The sequence below is a fragment of the Pteropus alecto genome, unplaced genomic scaffold (assembly GCF_000325575.1).
Source record: "Pteropus alecto unplaced genomic scaffold, ASM32557v1 scaffold98, whole genome shotgun sequence".
Lineage (NCBI taxonomy): Eukaryota > Metazoa > Chordata > Mammalia > Chiroptera > Pteropodidae > Pteropus > Pteropus alecto.
In genome coordinates, this window is record NW_006443570.1 from 15,061,033 (window position 1) to 15,072,164 (window position 11,132).

Below are 11,132 nucleotides of genomic sequence, written 5' to 3' on the forward strand. Positions count from 1 at the left end.
CAGATTGAACCACCACCTACAAAGGGCCCACAAGAGGCCTTATCTTATTACAACTGGGAAATCTGATTGGATCCACATACCTGAGACATAAGTTTGCCATACAATGCACTGCAGCTCGCCTAACTTCAGGGTCGGACTGAGCCCAGTCACTCAACTTCATCAAGAGTCCGCTCTTGCCTAACAAGTCTGGGAGGTACTAAAAAAAAATAATAGCCAATGTTGGTCGAAGAACAGCTTCTGGAAAATATCACTCTTTAGAGAGATTTCATTTTTTTAACTAAAGCACAGTTTAAGTACCAAAGACTAACTGCTAGGTAAATCTTTCAGATGGGCACACAAAGATATGCCAAAAAACATCAGGAAGGATCATCACTCCCAGGCTAGTGAGTTGCTGAAGCTCTTTAGTCTTGGCTGCTAAGCTAATGGGTAATGATATTGGTTACTATTTACTGAGTGCCAAGCATTTCACGAGAAAATATTTTATATGTGAGGAAAGGAGGCTTCGAGAGGTCAAGGAACAGTTGTTCAAGATGACACATCTAATTAATGACGGGACAGAAACCTCAATGCAAGCCTGTTGGTTCACAGCCTGTGCTCCTAACCTTTCAAAGGAAAAACAAAATGTAGTTCAAACTACCTTCTGACATTTTGAGCCATTGCAGTAAACCAGAGCTGCCAGAGCTTGAAGAATTTTCACATGTGTCCAGGAACTGCATCGTTGAAGAGCAGAAATCGTATACGCCAACAGGAAATCCAGGTTCTGTTCATCAACAATTACCTATCGATAGAAGAAAAAATACATATGAGCTAACTTATAAAAAACTTTATCCTTTCCAGAAACATGCTCATCTGAATCAAGCTGTGTAAAAGAGAGCGCCTGTGCGTCCATATTTTTTTGTGTCAAAAAGATCAGCTCTAAAGGCCTTGAAAGCTCAATCAAGATAGAGCCTTCTCCTTGCCCCAGGGTCTTGTTCACTTGTTACCCTTTATTCCCTCCTTTCAAAGTAGAACATGGCAAAATCCTTATAACTCTTCCTTGAACTAACCAGACACTGGCAGCTGTAAATACACAGATATGTAAGACTCAATCCACTGATATTTCTTAATTCAACTAAATTGCCTTATTGAATTAGTAAACACTCAACAAATACATTGTGAATAAATATGTCTGTTAAATACTACTAAGTCTCTACTATGATATGGCAAATATAACAGGAAGAGATGGCATATCCCTAACCTCAAGTTGTTTATAATCTTGTTGGGACAAAGTAGGCTAATCCAAGTGTCAATTCACAGACAACTGACATAAACTATCATCAAATGCTAGAGAGTTGGTTAAGAATTGTAGATGCCATAAGTGATAAGAAACTATTCTAATTGCTAGTGTTACAAAGATAATATAACTGAGAATAGTAAACATTCAGAAGCTATCACATCAGTTTGAAAAATTCTAAACTTGAAAACAGCCTTATTCCATTTAAGAAGTCATATGTAGCAGACTGGTACCTACCAGTATTGGCCTTCTCTTTTCTTGCTGGCAGAACAGATTTTATTTGGGTGCCTACCATTCCCATGAGACCTGAGAGTGAATCCTAATTAGTCTAAGACAGTGGTACTCTACAGGGGCAATCTTGACCCTTAGGGAACATTTGGCAATGTCTATAGACATTTTTGACTGTCACAACTGGAGAGAAGCTACTGGTATCTAGTGGGTAGAGGCCAAGGATTCTGTTAAACATCCTATAATGCACAGAGTAATTTCCCACCATCCCCCCCACACCCGAACAAAGAATTATTCAATCCAAAGCATCAATAGTGCTGAGGTTGAGAAAGCTAGATGTTAGGGTGGAGCTGCACACTGTAATCATCTAGGGAGCTTAAACCCTCCAGGTGATTCTAATGTGTAGTCAAGATTGAAATCCCTGGTTTAAGCCACTCATAATACCATTCCCCTCATCAAACTGTTTTAGAGGGGCTCTCATTATGACCTCGATCTCCGCAGCCAGATATCAGGGCGGTCTGCTAGAGAGTCTATAGGACACATTTCCTTATTCTTAAATAAAAAAGACACAAAATAAATGGTTCTTTTGCTTCTTCTGGGTGTTATTTATTTTGCATGGGATGCCTGGAAATAAGGCAGCCATCTTATTACTGTGAGAGATGCTAGCTCAGGATAACCCACGTACTACAGATGGCAGAATGGAAAGATGCCAATAAAGCCTCCCTCAAGGCTTGTGACGCAACATAATTTGTTTAAAAAATTGTTTAACTTCTCAATGTTGGCTTTTCTGTTTCTTGCAGCCAACAGCACCTTAGATTACATAATGCTAACTGATAAGTTTTGTTCAAACTACATTTGCATATTCATGTGTATCTTATAGTAACAACTTTAACTATTCCTAAAAAGATAATACATTTATTTAACAAATTGGAAAAGGTTCTGGAGAGAAGGGAGCTAGTACAGACCTTGATATAAATAAAAGGAGTCTTTTTATTTAGCGTCCCTTTTGCCCCCAGGCTAGTTCTCCAGTTTTATGAAGATGGAAAGTAGCCCACAAAAATGGTAGCTTTGGAAAAGAGGGAAAAATACTAGCAGGAAAGGGGTAGGGAATTATTTCAATTTGTTCTTAGATATATCTTGGACAAATACATCTTTCATGAAAAATTCTAAGACCCAGGGGCCTGAATGATTCTCATCTCTTGAACTAAGCAAAAAGGAATACCTCTAATGGAGAAACTTCTAGAATTGTGCAGAATTTTTTTTTTGGTCTGAGTCATATTTGTTTTAATATCATTCTTAGTGGGCATTTGCTTTTTCTATAGCTTCTCAAAAGACTGGCCTATCGCACTTACCACATATGTATTTTGAAAGTACTTATTGTTGAAGTTCATGATCTGAATTCTAAAGTTACATGAATGATTACCTGTAATGTGTTAAGTAAGTGGTGGATAAGCTGAGACACTTTGCTGACAAGATGATTCTGATTAAGAGGCACCAGTCGGCAAGCTTGGACAAGAAGAGCACTGACGTCCTACCAAAAAAAAAAAAAAAGACAATAGAAAGGGGATATACCTATTAGTCACATGAAGACGCCCCACCAAAAAAAAAAAACAACACAGCCAAATGGGAATAAAAAGTGACTGTTCACACTCAAAATGGGGAAGGATGAAACTTGAGGTAGAAAAAAGGGGGTAAAAATGAAATGAAGTACAAAACTAAGATGTGCTAAAAAAGAAGCAAAAGAATCAATATGGCTTATGACAGGCTAAAGACTCCTAAAAAAGACTATACATATGCAGAGACAGTACAATTAAATAACTAAAGAAAGGCTTCCATAATATAAAAGCACATACTTAGGTTAAAAATATCAAGAACTAGCAATCTAGATTTTCAATGCCAGTGGGAAAATCAGAAATGATGCTTGGATGAATTTAATGTAAAATTAGGAAATTCGAAAGAAAAAAAGAGGAATCTATTTGCAAATCGGACTATTCATTCACCCATTGATGTTTACTGAATGAAAAGACTCTCAGTACCTACTAGGTGTCAAGAAGTATGTTAGGTCTTTGCACTCCAAAGGTAAACAAACATATTTCAGAACCCCTAAAAGCTCACAATCTAGTTAGGAAGACAGAAATTCTCACAAATACTTAAAAGAGAATTAAGTGCTGAAAGAATTAAGTACAAAGTCTGGAGAAATGGTAATTAGGAAGGTCTTATGAAGGTGATTTTTAAGCAGAATCTGGAACGATTTGAAGGATGAGTAAATACCTGCAGGCAGACAAGGCAATGAAAGACACTGCAAGCAAAGGGAATGAAGGGTACAAAAACACGGAATACCAGTAGGTATGAAACACCAGCAGGTGCTTGAGGAACAAGTTTGAAATGACTGCACACAGCACAAAAGGAGTGACAGGACAGGAAACTGAAATGGCACATATTTTTGGAGCAAAATTATAAAATTATACAAATTAAAGTCTCCACTACTCCTTTAATTCCACTCCACTCCCTAGTGATGCATATTATTACTTTGTTGTGAACTCTTTGTAACTATAAGTGTATATAAATTTTTAAACTTCCCACCTATATTAATCTCATACTGTATGAACTGTTCTATAACTTGCTTTTACCATTTACCAATATGTGTTGAAGATCTTCCCCAATCAAAGTTTTACTTTTCTAATCAGAATTTTTTCCACTAAAGAAAAGCTCACTCTGGCAGCAGAGCAAAGAATGGTCTAGAGAAGGGCTGGACTGGACCCAGGATAAATTAGAGGAGACCAGAAGAATAGTCCAAGAGTCATCTTGCCTGAGGGCCTAAGGGATTGGCAATGGGAATAAGAGAGGAGGGGATGGACTGAGAAATATGAGACAGATTCGAAGAAATCCAGATTGGATAGGATCTGGAAGGAAGGAAAGAGAAAGAACCAGTTTGTGCCCTTGTGGGTTGGCAGGCTGTCTATGTAGGGGAAAAGAACAGGTTGGGAACGGCGTGTGTGTGTAGGGATAATATACTCATTTTTAGAAACCGTCTGGTTTGAGGTGCCTGTGTGCACCAGAAGGCAGTGGTATGATGGGGTCAAAAGATTCAGGGAATTCAGTAAGCAGCACTGTAGGCTTGATGTATGTGAACAGTACTCAGAGTCAGCATACTTCTAAAGAGGCACAGAGGGCAGAAATAGTATGGAGAAACAGAAAATGGCAGGCATTGTGACAGACTTAGGTTCCAATTCTAGTTCTGCCTTTTGCCAGCAACATGACATTGGATCTTTATGAGCCTCAGTGTTTGTTTGTTTGCTTGTTTTTTCCCAGTAAAATAGACCTAATAATACTCATATTCTAAGTTCCTAGAACAGTGCACGGGAAAGTACAGTATGTGGTCCGTGTACCACGTACTCAATAAACTGTAGTAGTGAATCTTATATACAAAGTATTCTGGATGCAGGGAGTGGAGAAGGGAGACGGGAAGGTGGTACCAGAGATGACACCTGCGTTGGTATCACAACGTAAGTCATCTAAGTTGGGTTTTAAAAATACGAATTTACGAAGAACTGCAGGGTCTTCCAGATAGAGGGAGAAAGGGAATGTGCTACGGCTGGAGGGAGCCAACGAGCCTGGGACTAAGTAATGCCAAGTGGAAGCGAGAAAAGCCGGGAGAGGCAGGCGGGAGCTACCAGCTAGGGTCCCTGAGGGGTGGGGGCGGGGCCAGCAGGCGCGCCCGGAGTCCTCCCCGCCCCGCACACCGCCTACCTCCGGGGCCACGTCGCCGCCCTCGCTGTAGTTCTCGGAAATGAGCTGGTCTAGGAGCAGGTGGATCTCGGTGCGTGCGGAGTTGCTGTCATCCGGACGCAAGGCGCAGAGCCTGGCCGACAAGCGGCGGAACCCAGTGCCCAGCTCGTGGGGTGGCTCCCGCGGCGCCTCCCGGGGCGACCCGCCCAACAGGGAGCCTGCAACTTGCACCACCGCCATCTTTCCTACGTAGAACAACAGGGAAGTACTTCCGGGGCATCCCTGTCCCCTCACGCCAGTCCCGGAAATATCTTATTTGGTCCAGAATCCAACGTAATAGAGTTCCACGATTACCACCTCCTCAGACTGTTGCCCTACAAATACTCATCAGAAATTAGCTTGGAGACTTTTTCGCCGCCCACTTCTCCTAGATCCCTGACTGAAGGAGACTATCCTTCCAGAAAGTTTGTTCCTGATCAGGCCGACATTCCTGATTAGCACCAGCGATTCAGATTCTGGCCGGGGTTGGTGAGGAGCCGTTGTGGATGGCAGTGGCAGAAACTGCAAGTTCTACGACATTCCTCCACTTTTCTTACATCGTATTACAGCCCCTGATTTTTTCCCCAGGCACAAAACCACACAATAAATGTTAAATTTTCCAGTAGTCTTTGTAGCTGGCTGTGAATCCTGTGGATCTTGAGACACTTCATCACACAAGAAAAGTAATGTTGGAGTTCAAAGTGAATCATGTAAACTATAACCTGCCAAAGGGTGACCTGGTTGAGATTGGACACCCCAAGATTTCCTGAAACTTTAAAAGCAAGATGCTGGAAAAGAAAAATAGCCATTTCAAAAGCTGTGAACATTCATCAATTACTCAATAGGTGAAAGCTTGAAATTAAATTCAGGCAGACTGGGAAAACCTTTGAGTTATGCAAATATGAGGCAAGTTCTCACCCATGGCTCTTAGGGAAAACCTTGTAGCCACCTGAATGTATATTTTATATCCTGAGAATAAAACACTTCTGTTTAGCAATGAAAATTGAATGTTTGCTTGAGAAGAGCTAATTCTTTGAAGATTTTGGGCTTCTTTGGGGTTAACTATTTTTTTTTTTGTTTGAATTTAGATTTCACTATGGTTGTATATTATTGTTTATTCTTGGAATGTGTGTATATGTATGTTATGTATATGTGTGTATTTGTGATATTCAAGCATTTTGCTCAGACATCAGGAGCTGAGACCTAGTCACTCATGTTTTAGTTTGAGTTCTCCTAAAGCAGAGCCACGGATGAGGTTGGTATGTGGGTGATTTATTCAAGAATGAACAAAGAAGAAAGGAGAATCAAGACAAATGTGTGCTGTTGAGTTGGCCATTGCAAGGCATGAGTGATTGCTCACACCTCAGGACTTTCTGACAAGCCTTATTGGATGCTCTCAGAACCCGTCTCCTGAGGTATGGAAGGGGGAAGCATATATCTGTCAGCCTTTGACCTCTATTGTCAAGTGTTGCCCCAACAAGCATGAATTCTCCGGTCTTCTGAGTTGAACATGCATCAGTATGTGGTGGTTCCTGCATAAGTCTCTTGTATAATCAGAGAAGCCCTGAGGCAAAAGTGAGAGGTGTGGGATACTAGGGTACAAGTTCTCAGTAAGACTCTGACAAGTTATCTCATGCTAAGCTGGTAGATAGATGCCTGAAATAAACTGATTGCTGTAGCAATGCTTAGCATAAGAGTATAAGGTGAAGAGTATCTAAAGCAGTGCATAAGAGATGTCCAACACACTGGGCTAGAAGGACATGAGGCCTGGTCATCACCACAGAAGAGGTGGAGTGAAAGAGAGTATAGAAAGGATTTGAGTTTAGTGTGGCTCATCTTAGGTTGCACTGGGATTATAGTTAAGACCCTGACACCTAGCTGCTATATGACTTTGAGCAAATTACTTAATTTCTCCAAACGTCAGTGTCCTTACACGTAAAATGGCAATGGTAATAAGCAGTCACAAAGTTCCTGGAGGGATAAATTAGATGATGCTTGTGGAAAATATAACACAATCCTTGTTGCATAGCAAGTGTTCAACAAAGATCGTCTATCCCCCACCTCTTCCTCCTCCTCTTCATCACCCTTGCCCAAATAATTCAAGTAGTGTGGGTACTTTTAACAATGCTGATTTATTAAAAAAACAAAAAAACTTTTTTTCCCTCCACCACGTCCCTCATAATCTCCATTCGCAGGTCCCCATTTTCATCTGTCTTTCTGAGCAAGGCTCTCCAAACAGTCACATCTCTGAAGATAAGGAACTCTAGGAAGGGATGAGCAGTTATTAGAGAAGGATGACCCTTAAGATAAGTTTTCATCTGGGAAATGGACAAAAAAAATGTGTGACACCTGAATCCATAGAAAACAATTGAGAGGCAAAAGTTCCCAGTTCTGGGACTCAATAAGCCCCTGCATGGAGATAGCAAGGCCAAAAGGATCCCAAGAATTGTGGGTGGATTGGACAAATAATACATTTGGAACACAAATGGGTTATTTTTAAAGTATATGTTGATTCTGTTGTGTTTGATACAACTTAATTTATAATTAAGCGTTTTTTCATAGTAGCTTTTAATTATGCTTTTTAAATTTAATGGTTACTGAAAATGAAGAAATTATCATGTGAGGACCCTGAAATAATTTTACAGGAAAGGAGCTTTCATGTGTCAATATGGCAGTGTGCATCCGAGGCTAAAAATGAGCATGCTCTTTGGTCATTAATTATACTTCTTAGAATTTATCTTAACAAAAATTAATAAGGGCATGTATACCAATTTAATATTCATTACAGCCATATTAATAATATAAAAATAAGAAACTAAATGTGTGTTAATTGAGATTGGTAAGTATTTAAGCATCAGTGTTGGCATTAAAAATTATTCACTAGCTATTTCTAAGTGAAATAATCAAGCAATAAAAATAGGCACAAGATTATCTCATTTTTATATTATATATTTGTGTGTGTGTTTAAAATATTCACTGAAGTGTTAAGCAGATGCCACTTGGGGATGGAAGATTATGAGTGATTTTTATCTTCTTTTTGATCAAGTAATCTGATTTCTCACCAGGATATACTAGGTAATTAAATGATTTTAAAGGTTTGGAAATCAAAATCCTGTGATAGTTGCTTCCTTTGGGAGGATGGGTCAGTAAAGAGGGAGAGGCCACAGAGAGACAGGCTTCTGTCCCACCCATATCTGGAAAGTCCCATCAGAGCCAAGTGTACAGCCTGTCTGGCTTGGACAAGGTGTGAGGCAGCAAGAAAGTACCTGATTTTTTTTCACTTGTCTTTAGTCTGAAACACAGATGTGGCCACACCCATTGCTGACACAGTGGTCCCCTGGATCACAGTCCCAGTCACCTCTGCAGAGCTCAACGCAGGCGCCTGCATTAAAACAGACCAGCTGACTACAGCCATGCTTTAGGCACAGGTGCTAGAGAAAACAGCCCTTGATTAAGGAGCCAGTTTCACTTTTTTCTTTTAATTCAATGTATAATGTAATTTAAATGATTACTTGAAGAATAATGCTCATTAACATCTTATATTTTTCAATTAAAAACAATGCATTCAGATAATCCCAATAAAGCAAGGCCTACTTTAAAGATATGTAAGAAGGGGGCCTAGTGGGATGTCTACGATGTACTTTCACACTTCAGAGAAAACATCATCCCTCCATGTTTCTACTAGCTGTTGATTTACAATGAAAGGGTTAAAGACTTCTTGTCCTCACTCATGGCATTTAGTCACTCATTATATCTGTTGATTTCTTCCTATGTATAAAGCATAGAGGTAAGTTATTCAGGAAATACAAAGATGTAAGATAGGGTCATTACCTTCAAGCAGCTTAGAGTCTAACAATGGAAACAAGACTTATGTTTAAAGTACTAAAAACGAAGCAGTGTGAGACAAGTGTACTGAGAGAGGTATATTCAAAAGACTAAAGGGACTCAAAAGAGAGACATTACGTCCAATCAGATTAATCAGAAAAGATGATTCTTGAAGTACAGAAATCTTTTTATGGCAGAATTGAAAGGGATAGTAGAGTTTATGAGAAAAGAATTGCTAGCAAAAGTTCATAAGGGAAAAATGCAATGGGGCTGGGACAAGGGGAGGTACATGAGGTACGTTGGGTACAAAATTTAAGGAGGCCCTTGCACAACCTTGAGAGTAAGCACCTCCTTAAATTTTGTGCCCTCGGTGCTTCACCTGCTTCACTCCTCACCCTGAAATACAAGGAATACAGAAGGAATGGCAAATGGAAGGCTGGATAAGAATTAAGGAACAGTTGGAAATTAAGCAGGAAAAGTAGGTAGGGACAAAGTTGCAGAGGACATATCTTGAGGACCTGAGGAGTTTGGATTTCATTTGGTAGGCCCAGAGGGGGATATACTGTTTACTTACAAAGGTTATTCTGATGTGAGAGCACAGAACAAACCACGATTCAACAAGCAAGCAACTTTCAGGAGGAAGAGAGGGGCGGGGAGAGTTGCTGGGAAGCTATTGCATTGGCCCAAGCATGGGGTAACCAGGGTTGGAAATACAGTGTGGCAACTGGGGTGTGAAAAGGAAGAAACATGTGCAAGAGACAATGTCAAAGAATGATGGCATTTAGCAACCAGTTAAATGTAGTGGGGGGAGAGCAAAGAAGAGAGAGGAATAAGAGTTGAATCCAATAATATTTAGGGAGAAGAAAGAGATACAGTGAAGAAAATCCAGGGGAGAAGAAAGTTTGAGGACTGACGGAATGGCAAAAAATGTCAGATGCTGCAGAGGTTAAGAGTTTGGCTACTGAAGAGAGTCAAGAGATTTGTCAGCAGGACTAAGGAGAGAAGATTCAGCAAAGTGATGGGGGCAGCAATGGAGACTATACTCAGTCTTCAGGGGGTTAAGGGAAGAAGTGTGGGGCAATAAGGGCAGAGAATTGATTACTCCTTCGAGACTATCAATAGTAAAAGGAAGAAATTGATATGATTACTGAGAGAAGAAGAAACTGGTAGAGAGAGAGATGCCGGGGAGATGGAGGATGGCTGATGAGGGGGCAGAAAGGGAGGAATAGAGGAGAGTCCAGATGGAGGGGGGACCCAGGGAAAGGATGGGAGAAGGTAGAGGCAAAAGAAGAGAGGTTCTGCAGTCAAGGTGGGTCCCCGGCAACGACTCCTTAACTAGAATGTCTTTCTTTCTCTTATTTCTTCCCCTCCTCCCCACTGCACACACTGGCCTCTGATGTTCTACTTGCTGGCTCCCTCATTCAAAGAAGAATGGAGCTGCCTTCTGTCTGGACTCACCCAAAAGTTGCAGTGGTCTCACTGCAGCCTGAAGCTCCAGTACCTCTAGGCTGAGGGTGATTAGGATCACCAGGAGGAGAAAGCCTGCCAACTTCATCGTGCTATTGGAAGCCTTTGGTAAAAATGCAGCAGGACTGCAAACAGCTGCAATTTATGCTCTTCCGCCCACTGAGCTGAAATGCAAGGCCAGGGGTGGGACTAGGGGTGGGACTTAAGCCCTGCCCAGAAACTGATAGTTTTGGAGAACACACAATAAGTGTATCCTGGACCATGTCACATTGTTACCTAAACAAGTCTCTGAGCCAAGGGAACACCCTCCTCTAAGAAATAAGACTCCTAAACCAGGAAAGCGATGACTGAGAAAGGGAGTCAGAGGTGGTAACTACCTTTTATTATGTACTTAAATTCATTCATTCATTTTTCAACACAAGTATCAAATGTCTTCTCTGGGCCAAGGATGTGCTAGGCATGAAGAATATAGAAATTACAACCTAAGTACTGAGTGCTAGCTAGCGAGGCTACAGGAGGTTCTTTCACTTCTCCCTAGCATTTCTGGTATTGATGGCAGGGAGAAGCGGTA

General features: G+C 40.8%; 1 protein-coding gene and 1 long non-coding RNA gene across 2 annotated transcripts in view; both read right to left on the reverse strand.

Annotated features, from left to right (window-relative positions):
• The window catches only part of HEATR6 (HEAT repeat containing 6), a 31,417-nt gene extending 25,582 nt beyond the window's left edge, over nucleotides 1-5,835 (reverse strand). Inside the window, exons 1-4 of the mRNA XM_006924934.3 lie at nucleotides 5,252-5,835; nucleotides 2,925-3,032; nucleotides 638-778; nucleotides 81-196 (exon numbers count right to left, since the gene is read on the reverse strand). Of these exons, the coding sequence (XP_006924996.2) occupies nucleotides 81-196; nucleotides 638-778; nucleotides 2,925-3,032; nucleotides 5,252-5,470 (584 nt within the window). The 5' untranslated portion in view covers nucleotides 5,471-5,835. The remainder of the gene's footprint in view (nucleotides 1-80; nucleotides 197-637; nucleotides 779-2,924; nucleotides 3,033-5,251) is intronic.
• Nucleotides 5,836-6,943: 1,108 nt separating this feature from the next.
• Nucleotides 6,944-10,663, reverse strand: LOC102898142. The gene is made up of 3 exons (XR_439356.3): nucleotides 10,553-10,663; nucleotides 8,536-8,651; nucleotides 6,944-7,532 (listed from the first exon to the last, which is right to left on the reverse strand). It is a non-coding gene; the product is annotated as an uncharacterized LOC102898142 (long non-coding RNA).
• Between the last annotated feature and the right edge of the window lie 469 nt (nucleotides 10,664-11,132).